Below are 15,245 nucleotides of genomic sequence, written 5' to 3' on the forward strand. Positions count from 1 at the left end.
AAAAACATTGTCATGAGGTTTCACTTGTGTAAATTGAAACTCCATAACGTTGATTATTTTTCAAAGGATGAAAAGTGGAGAGTGGACGCTATTTAAACATAACGAATACCGAAATTTCTTTACTGTTCGGGTCATTTTGTTGATGAGAAATAATGCATACTTGTGGCTAGACATTGCAAAATTAGCTCATGAAAATATGATCCGTCCAACCCTCTCAAGTTTGGATAGGTCAACGATCTGCCCATTCATTGCCTCAGAACATTTTGACCTTGACAAAATATTTCAAAAAATATATTTTTTTCGTTTGATTATTATACATAGTTATAATACAGAAAAAGGTATATAGTAATAATACAGAAAAAAAGTTTTATTAGATACTTAAAAAATATAAATAAAAAAAAAATTAAAATTTTGTAAAAACTGACCGATTGAGTTATGACTCGCTTTTAGTTCAATTTATTGCAACTCAAATAACTTTTGAGCAGATCATTGATCCCCCAATCACCATGTACTGCATTTTCCAAAAAAAAAAGAAAAAAGAAGCCTATTTTAAGTAAATTAAATTGGAAACATTTTAAACAAGGTACCAAATTATTAGAAGAAATGGTACTACTTGAAGAAGCCATGAATTTACCTTCATGTGAAAAAGCTATATACGGATAAAGAGGTTTTTGAGTTCCCATTCGATGTCAGATACCAACTGATCCAACCAAAAGAAAAAGTTATAATGATTTAAGCACAACATTTCATGAATATCACGATGTTTAGACTTCTTTCCCACTTTTGTTCTAATCTTTTTCTTGTCTCACTTTGTCCTACTCCCTGCCCTGTCTATGCACCCATCCAATTACAAGAATGTAAAAAATCAGTGAAATTTGCCTAGGAGTGTACCTTTTCTTCCTTTTGTTTTAATTTTTTTCTTCTATCACGAGGAGGGGCGGATCCACAAGCCTACTATGGGTTCAACAAAATCAGTAGTTTTGATTCAAACTATGTATCTGTGTTAAGGAACTGACTTGAAATACATGAACAATCTATTTCGAACCTAATACATCATGTCCTAGAATTTTAGAATGCATAAATTCAAAATCATGGAACCGTCTTTGATCAAGAGGGAATCAACAAAGAGAGAGAAGGGGTACAATTATGTTGACACTTAATGTCTAGGAGACTATTATTGGTACCACTAGATGGCAAACCTGATAATCCTAAAAAGAGACTCTGTATTATGGATTCAAGATTTAAAGTTTTACTTTTATTCATTCTTTATTAAAGAAGAAAATTTTGGAGAGGCTAGGGGCCCAAGAATAGAGGGAATAAGAAGCAGAAAGAGGGGAAATTCCTTGGTGAGAGTTGAACCATTCTCAACTTACATTTGGTAACTTTTAACCTGCACATTATAGCTGAATTTAAGCACCCAAAGAAAGGATTGACATCTTTTAGCTTAATGTATACTCCTAAATAATTATAGAATTATAGTGGATGATACAACATTTACACAACAAGGTGGATACCGTTTTTCTCTCAAGAACATAACCACCTATAGCAGGATTCTGTTAGCAAAGAACTTCAAGCCCCTAGTCGGTTATATATCCAAAAAACTACACATACTCGAAATATGGATGCAACAAAAAGAACTGCAATACCTACCTCCATTGTGTCACCATCAACTTTTTGGAGATTCATTGAGAAATAGTGGCCTAGAAGTGGTTAACGATAGTTGTCCTAACCTCGAGTCGCCTGAGTTGAGACAATGCTTTAATCTTGACCTTGAAGCAGATTAATGATCTTCCTAGTCCACAAAATTTGATGGAAGATTTTTTGTTTCTATTAAAGTACTATGGTCTCAAAGAGCCTCAATCTGCTCGGAACATCTCTCTGCTATATATTCCTCCGAGGAGTTGATTTCTCAAATGGTCACTCAACTAATAATTATTATCTCATAAAGTCACTTTCATTGTTGAAGGAAATTGGAATCAAGAAGAATGGTGACTTTATGAGATATTAATAACTATTACTTGTGTGACCATCTGAGAAATTAGCACGAAATTAGCACGTGTCTCAAGTCAAGCGACTCGAGATCAGGACAACAAGAACTGCTGCTTTCTACTTTTTGCGGGTATGGAAGGGAAGGGAGTTTTAACCATGAAACTGAATCCACCAGTATTCAACTAGTAAGCTCAATCGCAATTAATTGCTAATGACTACTGCTAAAGAGTTATCAATCATCATTTCATTTTTCGATCATCATCAATAACAACAACATACCCAGTGGGGTCTGGGAGGGTAGAGTGTATGCAGAGCCCATCCCTACCTTGTGTGAGGAAGAGATGTTGTTTCTGATAGACCCTTGGTTCAAGAAAAGCAATTTCAAAAACAAGTTTGAGAAATACAAGAGGGACGAAACAATGATGATAATACTTAGTAAAAGGAAGGTATCTAAAGCAAAAATAGCAGGATAAAAAAAAAATTGACAAATAATATAATACTAGAATAATATTAATAGTATTGATAAGGAGCATTTTTCGATCATCAAAAAAACAAAAACCCCCTTATAATGCTCACCAAGGATGATTCATATGCAATAAGATATGGGAGTAATATCTTCTAACACAAGGAACAAGAGTCGTTTATCCCTGTAACATAAAAGAATATATACTTACAGAAGGAACGCCGACCTATGTGCTTCCTAAAGAAAACAAGTTTTCTCGGTAAAGTCCAAACTCATATATCGGAATATCTTTCACTCTTCTAAAGCAGTTTCTTTTCAAGTCATAGAAGACGACTTCATCCAAAAGTGTAAGTATTATCTCTTCATTCCATCTCCTGAATGTAGATACGATATTCTCGGACCCAAAGTTGACCAAATTGATGCTATACTGCTTCACCCAAACACAACTTTTTTTATTCTTGAGTATCCACAGGTCTAGAATTGAACACCCCCAAAAACGATCCATGTCTGGCAGGCAAAGCATCCCTTTCAAATCGAACATGCTCAGGAGAGGAGGAGTCTCAAAAGCTGATGGGTGGGATATAGTTAGAAACTTTTCATTTTCAAAGTCAAATCAAAAGATTCTATCGGGTTCGACATCAAGAAGCATTTGACCCAACCAATACATACATTCATTTATTAACGCATGTACGGATGATATGGAGGCATCACAGCGATTTCTCTCCATGTACTATTAGAAATGCCACCAACGTCCTCATTTATGGTAAACACCTCGCATCTTCGCTGTGCATGCTTATAGAAAAAATGCACCACTTTATATTCCTTCTTTGAATGTAAATATCCTAACCCAAAATGCTCACCTCTAGGTGCAGGGAAAGCAGTACGTCAACATTTTGGCAATTTACACACTTGACGCATTGCAGGATTACACAAGTAAGTACGACTATCCGTTGAAAGGCAAACTAAACCAGAGCACACAAGCCAATGGAGAAAACCGAGATCAGGGATTGTGGCTCTGTATAATTCAGTAATCCTTTTTCCCTCCTCTAGTACTTCCGTGTCTACTGAAAAAAATCGGAGGCTGTACCATTGTGACTGCAAAAACTTGCATTCCATAAAAAGAAGTTGGGGGGAACTTTCCATTGAATTTTTCTGATGAGAACGGAGGAACAAAGGACTAATAATAAGGTTATTCCACTACTTGGATACACACCTTAACATGGATAAAGCCTTCCTCGCGCATCTAACAAAAATAGAGGTTATAACATCAATAGTTAACTTATCAAACTCACTATTTGCAATATTCCCTTTCTCCTCTGCACAATCCCTCTCCTTGTCAGGCTGCAATATCATCTTGACACAAAAATATCAGGCGCAAGAGGAGATATTGGCATCACAACATAGGATGAATTTAAGGCGAGATTTGTAAATTTTTTCAACCACATTATTCCACGACCAGTGTCTAATTTAAGTGAAAAGTATAATTCCTTGAAAACATCCAACTATAGGAAGACTTGAATTCAAACTGATAACTTTAAAATATACATATAGATTTAGGGATGTAATGAGTCTAGCTCCAAACTACTTCAAAATCTATTGTCTGGTGCAAATGTTTTCTATGTGGAAAAGCAACAGAGACAATCAGTCATTTTTTTTGTAATTGGTTTCAACACAGCCTTTGTGTATGTTGTTGTTGTTGTTTGGTTTCAACACAGCCTTTGTGTATGTTGTTGTTGTTGTTTGGTTTCAACACAGCCTTTGTGTTTAACTTTAATATATTTACATATAATATTGTTACCATTCTCAAAATTGTCTGATGCAAATGTTAATTCATGAAGCAAATTCAGTGACAAGGGAATGACTAATTCCAATTAAAATGGCACAACTTAGGATGTGCTCGGTATGGAGTAAAGCTTTTTTCCCATGTTTGGTTGGTCAAAACTTTTGGAAAACGAGTTCATTAAAAATGAGGAAAATGACTTCCCTGGTGGAAGTTGGGAAAACAAGTTCCACATGTGGTATTCCACATTGTAGTGTTCTCCCACCCTCCAACACACCTCATCTTCACCCCCACCCCCAGTAGCCACCATCCCCAGCCAGTGGCGGATCCAGGATTTTCATTCAGGGTGTTCGGAAAAAAAAAAAGAAGAAGCTAAATATACACTTTAATTTTTTACCGAGGGTGTTCAAAAGTTAATATATGCACATAAACACAGAAAATTTACCCTATATGCACCCTCGACAACACATAGATCTGCCCACCACCCCACACCCCCACCTCCCTTAGGTTTTGTCTAAGATTAAATACAAATACTTTTAGAATAATATTTTTTTGCTTATGTACCGTACACAAAAAATAAGTAAGAAACTCACTTATTTTTCTGAAATCATTTTGCAAGAATCCATGGAAAATATTTTCCTTCATACCGAACCCTCAGTATCTCTACCTATAGAGGCAGAGCTTCATTGACACTGCAGGTTCAACAGGACCTTCTAACTTTGGTCCAAACCCATATACACATATAAACTAGATTAAAATCAAATCAAGGGAAATATCATTCACCAACCCACTTCACTCTATGAAAATTTAAATGCTACTAACTAGTACTCCCTCCGTCCCAAAAAGATTGACACTTTTCGCTTTTCGAGAGTCAAACTTTTAATTTTGACCATGCGTTTATAGGATCTTTAATTTTTTCAAAATAAGATTTACATATTTGAAAACTACGTAAAAGATACTATAAGTCACCATAATTAATGATTTACAATATTTAAAAGACATGAAAAAATTACGGTCAAAGAACAACTCATTTTACTCTCGAAAAGTGACGGAGGGAGTACCATTTACTACTATAACTTAGTACTTATTTTTCAAGGTTTGGTTGGTTAAAATATATTGAAAAATATTTTTTTTCTAGAAAAACAGATTTTTTAAAATAAAGAAAATTACTTTCCTAATTTAGGAAAGTAGGAAAAACAAGCTTTATGTGTAAAATTCCAGGTTCATTGTTTCCTCCTTATCCACTCACTCAATGCCCCCAACCCCGACACCCTAGACCCCCAACTCTCCACCCCTTCTCATCCCTATCATATTTTGCTAGATTACATATAAATGTTCTTGGATAAGAAGTTTGTCTGTCTTACCAAACATTAGAAAATAAGTAAGAAACACTTATTTTCATGAAAAACATTTTATAAGAAAACACTTTCCTTCATACCAAACACACCCTGAATACTTAGATTAATTGTATCAAACTGATGAAAAATTATGGCTCAAAAGAGAAGGAATTGAAGTTGTTCAACAAGAGTGATCAGTACCTTTTTGTGTTGTTCACAGTTATGATCTTTGCATCGAGTAACCTCCATAGTTTTCCAGTTTCTACTACAATTGAAAGAGAGGGGAACTAGTGTTTGCTTTTCCTTTTGCCTACGCTGTATACTTGTTAAATACTTCCATTATAGCTTACTTGAAAGTTGAAACGCCATGAGTTATTGGTATACGCGGCTTCTTTCTTGTTTTTCCAAAAGTGGTTGTAACTTGTAACCATAAATCACAAGGTTTAAAAGTATATTTTTATGTTTTTACTCTCTCCATCCCATATTACCTGACCACTTTTCCTTTTGCACGTCCCGTAAAAAATCATAAATAAAAGATGTATTTTACTATCTTAGCCCTATCTCTCTCCAATAAATACATTCTAATCAATATTAACTCTTTTCAAGAACATCAATACTAATGGTAAGATGGGAAAGATTTAATTAATTTTATCTTGGTTTTGTAAATGAACAAGTAATTTGGGACATATATTTTTAGTAATGTGGCCAAGTAATATGGGACGGAGAGAGTATTAAATTATGCGTCAAATCTAATACCATCACATAAATTAAAGGAAAATAACACTATGTTTATTTGGAGAAAATATTTATCCGAAATGACTTATATTTCTAATATTACCCGTTATACACTATTATATACTTTTATACAAGGTTGATACACTATCTACGGTAAGTGTATAATGTTATATAATGTTGCATATCGTGTGTATAAATGCTGTTGCAAAAGAAAAGTTGGCTATGCGGATGTATATTAAAAATATGGCTATGTGGATGTAATATTTTATGTTGGATTGTATATTATTGAAATTATGCCAAAATTAAAATAAAATACTCCCTCAATCTCATTTTATTGTTACCTTATTTGACTAGACATGAAGTTAATTTAACAATTTAGTGTTGCCCTCTATTAAGCTATCGATTTATATATGTCCTTAACATAATATAATCGGTTCATGTATATCTTTGGTGTTATAAAAGTGGCTCAAATTTATCAGGGATAGAAAATTAACGGTTTTGATAAAGTAATCTAACCTTAAGGAATTTAAATCCCCATTATTTTATTGTATGGGTTTCATAGGCCATAGCAGAATTCCACTAGAATTTTAGGAAGTCAACAAATCTAAATCTATGAAAAAATTCCCACAAGAGCACAACTTATGATTTGTAAAGAGCATTAAGGGAGAATGAATTAAATAGACTACTTAACTCTTGATCCTTTGAGGAGGAACAAATATTTAAGATACCTTTTAAGTGTAGTGTTAACGGGTTTATCTGTTCCCACACATCACATACTCAGCTTCCAATAGATACCTATTAACATTCATCTATTTGAATTTAAAAATTAGCTTTAACTTTAAAAAATATTAAATAAATATTTATATTATTCAAAAGGTGACGAATTTCCTCTATTCAAATACTAGTCCATCAAACACAAACTAATATTAACCAGGAATATAGTCAATTAACACGGAAGAAAATTTAAGAATTTGGGAGTTGATTTCTCAAATGATCACTCAATTAATTAGATATTATTTTAGAAAGTTACTTTTTTTGTTGAAGAAAGTTGAAATTAAGAAGAAAGATGACTTTTTGAGATAATAAATAGCGTTAGTTAAGGGACCTCAACCCAAAAATTTAGACATAATCGCTTCATAGTTCATACGAACTTGCGGCTTTTGTAGAACCACTAAAGAAAAATCCCATTTTAACTGCTTTAGCTAAAATAAATTGTCTCAAAATAATTATTACTTTAAGAATTCTAGATTAAAGTTTAGAGTTGTTTTCAACTATACCCTTTACATCAAAGAAGTAATTCTTTTTCATATTGCTCAATTCTTAAAAAGCATCTAATAGGGATAACTTAGTAAACTATACTCCCTCTGGTCCACAATAAATTAATTTTTGAGATTTTTTCTTTGGTTCAACATAAATGAATTGTTCAAATTCCAAAGAGGTATTAATTGTTTTCTTCTAAAATTACCCTTCATTTTTCAACTTTTTTGCATTTTCTAGGAGTATGGTATTAAAGAAGGAGTGATTTTTCAAGGCATGAATTGCCCTAATTGCTAAAGGATAATATTGTAAAATGACGCTTTGATGGTTTTAATGAATTAACTTTTTTAAGGGATGTGCCAAACCCCTAAATATTCATTTATTTTGGAAAGGAGGGAGTACGTTGTTTCTTAATGGGCGTGAAACGAGCTAAATCAACAATGAAAATGAGATGGAGGAAGCAAACAATTAACATCAGCTATCACAAAAAAAAAAAAAAAAAAAAAAAAAAAGGAAAAAAGAAAAAAGAAAAAAAGAGGATTTCTCCAGAAAAAAAGTAATGAGATAATAAAAATACACGTAAAGCAACTCTTTTGTTTCCCTTTAATTTTGCTCGGATTCTAATTTTTATATGTTTCATTTTATTTAGCTTATTAATTTTTCCATAAATTTCTTTTAGGGAAAAGGACACTGTGTGTCCACTCAGCCAAACTAATACCACATTTATTACTGTTTGGGCTTAATCCCACTAGGTGTCCGGTTGGCCCAAATTAATGCCAAAAAATGGCCGGTTGGCCCAAAATAATGACAAGGCTGACCGGCCCAACAGCCCAGTCGCTTTAAAAAAAAAAAAGACTTCTTAGTCGCCACAAAAACGTCGCCACTAAAGGGCTGCTACATCATATATACATATGTTGGAATTATATATACACTTTATATACAAGAATTATACATTTTATATACATATGCTGGAATTAATCATACATTTATTATATATAAATTATACGTTAATTATACATTTATTATACACATATTATACAATAATGATATGATATTTATTTTTAACATATACAATAGTGATACATATTATATACTGATGAGCCGTGAAATTACGGCATATTCAATACTGATTCCTTAGGCTTTTGTGACTCTTCAAGCACTTTTGGTTTTACTTTTAGCATGTTTTTGTCATTTTGTAGGGAAAGATATTCGGAAAGCATAACGGAGCAAAATAGGCCAAGGACACACTTTGCACAACCTGCGAGCCGCATGTCATGTCTGCGGATCCACAATTTCACCGCATAGCATAACAGGCCACTGAAGAATAGAGATGAAAGGTTGTGCAATTTGCGAGATCAACATGCGACTTGCATGTTAAACTTGCGATACAACAGTGTTAACGCAAACCTTGTCCGAAATTTGGGAAGCCTGAAGTCAAGAGCATAACATGCGGCTGTTGAGCATTCTTCGCGTCTCGCATGTTTGTCTTGCGATACAATATGCGAGACGCATGTTGCGTCTGCAGGGTTATTTTTGTCTAAAGTTTATGCACGTTTTTTGTGGATATAAATACTCTCCTAGGGTTCTGAAAAAGGGACTCTCTGCACTTATTATTGTCTTTTTGTGAAGGAAACATTTATTATTAGTTGTTGGAGCTTTAAAGAGAAATCTTCCACTTTATTTTGTGGTCTTCTTCCATAAAAGCTTTGTAAGCATTATGACTACATTATTTATCTTTGTCTTCTACTTAATGGAAATGTTTAGCTAAACCCATTAGCTAAGGTTGTGGGACCAAATGTGTTAGTTATGTGATTGGGTTTCATATTTATACTTCATTTATATGTTAATGATGCATTCTATCAACTCTTCATGCTTTAACGTCTCTTGATGGTTGCAACCATTATTTGTGCCTAAGTACTTTCGTTTTGCTTGAGAAAGAAAGTGGAAGTTAGGAAAAGAGTTAGATAGCAAGGATTTGGGTCTTTAAACCCATCTAATAGCTTGAGCTAGAGATAGGATAGCTAACTTGTAACATATTGGGTGTTTACATTCTCCACATTCTAAGGCTTGAGAAAGCTTAGTAATGATATTTATCAATTTGGTTGAAAGACTTTTGATAAAATTACGTAATCCATCGTTAATCGCATCTAGACATTTAAAGAGGTTGAATTGATGCCCACTTGCATTACTTTCCATTGGAACCGCAACCTTAGTCCCTTTCTCCAATAGTTTACATCTTATAACAACACCTTTTAGTTATTACTGAACAAACATCAAATCAATTACTATTATATTCCCCTCTCCCTTGAAATATAGACTAACAGTAAAGCGTTACACTCAACAACTATATTTCTTCACTGTATTCTCTGTGGGATTCGACCCCAACCTAGTTGGGTTCTATATTTCACAACAACCGCTTACTCCTGATATTTAAGGTGTAATTTGGGCGTATCAAATTTTGGCGCCGTTGCCGGGGAATACGGTCTAGAAATTTACCAATTAGTGTAAAACTCTACTTTTAGTCTCTATTTCTCTTCTTATTTTGTTTGTTGTTGTTGTGTTGGCTCAGGTGCAATGGGTGATAATACGGATGAAGATGAAATGATTTTGGAACCAAAGATGCAGCCGCTATTCGCCCACCTCCAGTGCAAGGAAATGGCAGTTTCCTTGTTAACAATACTATGTTGCACCTGCTCAACACCAAGGGCTTATTTGGGGGTCTACCAACGGATGACCCGAATAGGCACTTAATGAATTTTCTTGTGGTGTGCACCACTAATGTGCATCCAAATGTCTCCGCCGAGACGGTTAAGTTGAAGCTCTTCCCGTTCTATCTCACGGGTGAAGCCACTGCATGGTTGGATGATCTTCCAGCTGGTTTTATTACTACTTGGGCGGAGTTGACTCAAGCATTCCTCAAGAAATTCTTCCCTCCTTCCCGGATGTTACAACTCCGTGACGAAATCAACAACTTTCGTCAACTTCCAACCGAGGCTCTACATGAGGCTTGGACTCATTTAAAAAAGAAAGTCAATAGTTGTCCAAAGCATGGGTTGCCCGATAGTGTTCTTCTCCAAACATTCTACCGATCACTTGATACGGTCAACAAGTCGGTAGCAAATAATATTGTGGGTGGGTTTGTGATGGAAAACTCTTATGCGGTGATGAGTGCTCTCCTAGATATATTAACAGAGACCAATGAAGCTTGGCATACTAGGGAGATGGAAGTGGATGGAGGAGGTCCTTCCAAGATTGTCTTGTCTAGGGAGACGATAAAGAAGGAAGAAGAGAGAGATGAGACCATGGCAAAATTGGTTACCCAAATGGATCTCCTCACGAAACATGTGTTGGGTGGAGGCTCTAAGCGAGTAAATGTGGTAGGATCTTGTGAAGGGGATTCTATGGATGAGCATTGCTTCCAAGTGTGTGAGGAGGAAGCCAATTTTATCAACAATCAAGCGGGGGGTTCCCGTCCGAACTACCAAGGTCCTAATCAAGGATCTTGGCGGCAAGGTCAAGGGAATCAAGATTGGAATAAGGATAGCGAAAATCAAGGGTGGAGCAAAGATAGTGGAAATTCTCATTGGCGGGACAAAAAACAAGGTGGTTACCACAATAATCAAGGTGGTTATAACAACAATCAAGGGAGTTATAACAACAATTACAACAACCACCGGAGCTCAAATCCTTATGTCCCATAAAAGGGAAACCAAATTATTTCAAGTCAACCATCCATTAGCGACCCTGATAGTTCTAAAATGGAAGATATGCTATCAAGAGTGTTGAAAAAGGTGGAGTCAACCGATTCCTTTTACAAAGAAACAATGGATTAAATGAAAAGCTTGGGGAAAATTGTAGGTTCTCATTCAATATCCATCAAGCAATTAGAGTCGCAACTTGGCCAAATCTCGGCCACTCTCAACCAAAGACAAAAGGGCACACTCCCTAGTGACACGGTGGCAAATCCAAAGAATTATGGTGACCATAAGTGCCATGCAATCACTACTAGGAGTGGCAAGACAATTGGGGGAGAGATGTTGGTGAAAAATAATGTGGTGGTCGATGAAGAGAAAATAGTTGAAGAACCCATCGGTGTTGAGGAAGAAGTGACTTCAAAGAAAAAGCGCGCTAGTATTGAAAAACCCATAATTGTTGAAGATGGTCCGGAAATTGATGCAGCTTTGAAAGGCGAGAAAGCGGTAGAGAAGATGCCAAGGGCTTTACCGCCCGTTCCAAAGCCTCTTCCTCCATTTCCTCAACGATTAGCAAAGAAAGCGGATGATGGAAAATTTTTCAAGTTTATCGAGAGATTGAAAGGGCTTTTAATTAACATTCCCTTAGTGGAAGCAGCTGAACAAATGCCCGGTTATGCCAAATGCATGAAAGATCTTGTAACCAAGAGGAGACATGTTAGTTTTGAAATGGTGGGAGTTACACATCATTGTAGCTCTATTGTGAAGAAGGCCTTGGTTCAAAAGAAGGAAGATCCGGGAGCTTTCACCATTCCTTGTGCAATTGGGATGTATAAATTTGCCAAAGCACTATGTGATCTTGGAGCAAGCATTAACTTGATGCTGTTCGCTATTTTCAACAAGTTGGGTTTGGGCACTCCCCGACCCACAACAATGAGATTGCTAATGGCAGATAGAACCATGAAGAAACCAATTGCTATCCTCTATGATGTGCAAGTGAGAGTTGATCGATTCATTTTTTCGGCCGACTTTGTGATCTTTGATTGTGAAGTTGATTTCAAGGTACCCATAATATTGGGAAGACCTTTCTTGGCCACGGGACATGCTCTTGTAGATGTGGAGAGGGGTGATCTAAAATTTAGAATGAATGATGAAGAGGTCACTTTCCATATTTGCAAGTCAATGAAACAACCAACGAATATAAGTGTTGTATCGGTTATTGATATAATTGATGAAGCCATAGAGACAACCGTTGAGCATGAACATGTGGGTGATATGTTGACGGCGGTGATAATGAACTATGTAGGGGAAAATAAAGAAGAGTTCGAGGAGACATTTAATGCATTGAGTGGGTTGGGTTTATATCACTTGTTATACCCCATTTAAACGAGTTAAATTAGGTACAACATATTGGAGATTCCTATTTTTTGCTTTATTTTAGGAGTCGCCACCTAATTGATTTTAAGGTGAATTAGGGCACCTAAGTATTCACTATGGTAAAGCTAACTAAACCTCCGTTAATGGTCTGCTTAATTTTTAATTCTAGGTAGGGGTTCTAATTATCCTAAAGGGAAGGGTTAGAAATCCTCTAGGGTCCGTTAACTACGGTTTACCGGCCAAACTTAGGTTAATTAATTTAGATTAAATATAATGCTCAAATCTTAAGGAAATAAGTTGCAAATGTTATTAAAGTTTTAAAGGAAAATATAATAACGCCGTTTAAAATAAGGCTTAGAAATATGCTAAGATAAATGCTATTTAAAACAAGGTTTGTAGGATAATTTACACAAAAGAGACTTCAAATGCTATTTAAAATAAGCTACAAATATTGCTAAGCTTTAAATAATAACGTTATTTAAAAATGAGACTTGCAAAATATAATGATTTGCATGTAAGAAGGCTCTAAATGCTATTTTTAAAATAAGATTTATAAATATGTTAAGGTTTTAAAGAAAAATATAATGCTATTAAACATAATACTTGTAGAAAGTATAATGACTTGCACAAGAGAAGATTTTAAAGGCTAAATGAATCCTAAAAACATGGCTAAAGCTTTTAATGAAGACATAATAATGCTATTGCAATGGGGACTCGCAGAAAATATAATAATATGCCTATAAATAATAGCTTTTTAGTAAATGCGAACTTTATCAATATTGCAATGTAGAAAAGCTTAGATCAATTTTGATAGGATGAAAAGGGCATGAGTTTCTTTCTTCTCTTTTATTAATTTTATTTAAACTACATTTGGCTAAAAACATGGATAATCAGATGAAACGTTCATAAAATATATTTGAATTAATATTTACAGATGAGGAACGTTTCAAAATTTTAAGATAGTAAAATGAAACATAATTCCTTTGACGCAAAACATGTAATCACGTTATTTTGAAAAATCAATTAATCTAAGAAAGACGAATATTATAAATAATTTGTTGTAAAATAAGAATGCAACCTATGGAATTAATTGCTAATTTCGTCAAGTTAACTACCCATTACTAAACTAAACCCCACTAACTCGCTAAGGTTCATCCAAATCAAGAAAATAAGACGAAATAAAGAGTTAGTCGTGCAAGGCGAATTAAAAGTACACAACGAAATAGGATGGAGGAAAAATATCGGATCTGGCCCATTCTAGGCCCTACTGATGCGGCTTTGTTTCATTCTTTGGGGGCTTTGGCCCAGATTTTTTAACACTGCTGCAGCCGGTTCATCAGTGGTGGGCTTTGGCCCCCAAAATTTATGTTTTTATCTTTTGCTGCGGACTGGAAGGGGGCTGGACAGAGAGGATACGTTAGGCTTTTAGCCCAACACCGGATGCGGAGGAAAACGAGTCCCTTGGACTCGTGTGCGATGGTCATGCGCAAAAAACAAAAGAAAAGGGTTAGTATATAATCAAGGAATAAAGTTAAACATACAAATGTAAACTCAAAATAGATCAGTAGGTTGCATATATGCCATGTATATAAAAAAAATGAAATAGAGAGAGGGGGATCTTTCTCTTTTAACTATGATCACAGTTGCAAGAACCAAGCTAAAATAATTGTATATCATCTTGTTAAAGCAAACCAGGCTAAACATGATACAGTTCTCAACAAATGAAACAACGAACTTACTTAGCACGGCGACTAATCACAACTAATCGTATAAACAGCCAGTGACGAGCAAAAACCAAAATATCTAAGCATGCTTAGCTAAATAAGATTCAGATACCTAAATAAGCATATTAACGAAGTCACAAGACTAATAAATGAACTACTTACTTAGCCTATAAATAAACAGCAACCAAAATGATCAAATTGACACTTAACAGAAGAGAAAGTGCAGAAAGATAAAAGAGAGGGATGGTTTCTACACGAGAACTGGCAAACAGACTAGGCAGTAACATTGCTGAATTTAGATTGAGCCTTAAGAGAAAAAACAGTGCACCGCAGGCCCATTTCTGCCGACTATGGTTAACGAATGAGTCTAAATCCCAACTAGTTGCAACATAATAGTCATTTCAATCATTCTTAAGCAGAGAGGATATTTAATCAGAAAAAGTTAACTAAGGTTGAATTCAGATTCCTGTTAGTCCTATTTCGGCTTGTTAATACCATTTGACCCTCACTTTATTCATGCTGGAAACTCAGTGAACAAGATAGACTCATACCCATACCAAGACTTTTCGGGAACAGTTTATAAACTAACCAAAAACATTAATAACACCATATTAGGCCAGGTTGGACAATCTTTATCATTTAATGTCATTAATCATGCTAGCTAGCCATCTAAACCATGCCAAGTGTAAGCTTTCACATAGATAGGTTCAAACTGTATAGATACGATACAAGATTGCAATTAAAGCTAAATGAGACACACGACAGGATCATATGCCGCGTCACAACAAATGAATAAACTTGTACCAGACTAAAAAACTAATCCTAGCCGTATTCTAATGTTCATAGGGGCATTAACGACAAACAAAACAAACAAATAGATGGCTGGATAAT

General features: G+C 35.0%; 2 protein-coding genes across 2 annotated transcripts; both read left to right on the forward strand.

Moving 5' to 3' along the window:
- Nucleotides 1-10,311: 10,311 nt before the first annotated feature.
- On the forward strand, nucleotides 10,312-11,262 carry LOC132031977 (uncharacterized). Its single transcript, XM_059421815.1, has one exon. It carries the CDS (start codon nucleotides 10,312-10,314, stop codon nucleotides 11,260-11,262), a length of 951 nt encoding a protein of 316 aa, XP_059277798.1.
- A 132-nt stretch (nucleotides 11,263-11,394) lies between these two features.
- Nucleotides 11,395-12,639, forward strand: LOC132031978 (uncharacterized). The gene has a single exon (XM_059421816.1). The coding sequence runs from the start codon at nucleotides 11,395-11,397 to the stop codon at nucleotides 12,637-12,639; it is 1,245 nt and encodes a 414-aa protein (XP_059277799.1).
- Nucleotides 12,640-15,245: the final 2,606 nt, after the last annotated feature.

The sequence above is a fragment of the Lycium ferocissimum genome, chromosome 9 (genome assembly GCF_029784015.1).
Source record: "Lycium ferocissimum isolate CSIRO_LF1 chromosome 9, AGI_CSIRO_Lferr_CH_V1, whole genome shotgun sequence".
Lineage (NCBI taxonomy): Eukaryota > Viridiplantae > Streptophyta > Magnoliopsida > Solanales > Solanaceae > Lycium > Lycium ferocissimum.

Coding starts and splice junctions, on each gene's coding strand:
- LOC132031977 (XM_059421815.1), top strand. CDS start 10,312: ATGAATTTTCTTGTGGTGTGCACCACTAATGTGCATCCAAATGTCTCC.
- LOC132031978 (XM_059421816.1), top strand. CDS start 11,395: ATGAAAAGCTTGGGGAAAATTGTAGGTTCTCATTCAATATCCATCAAG.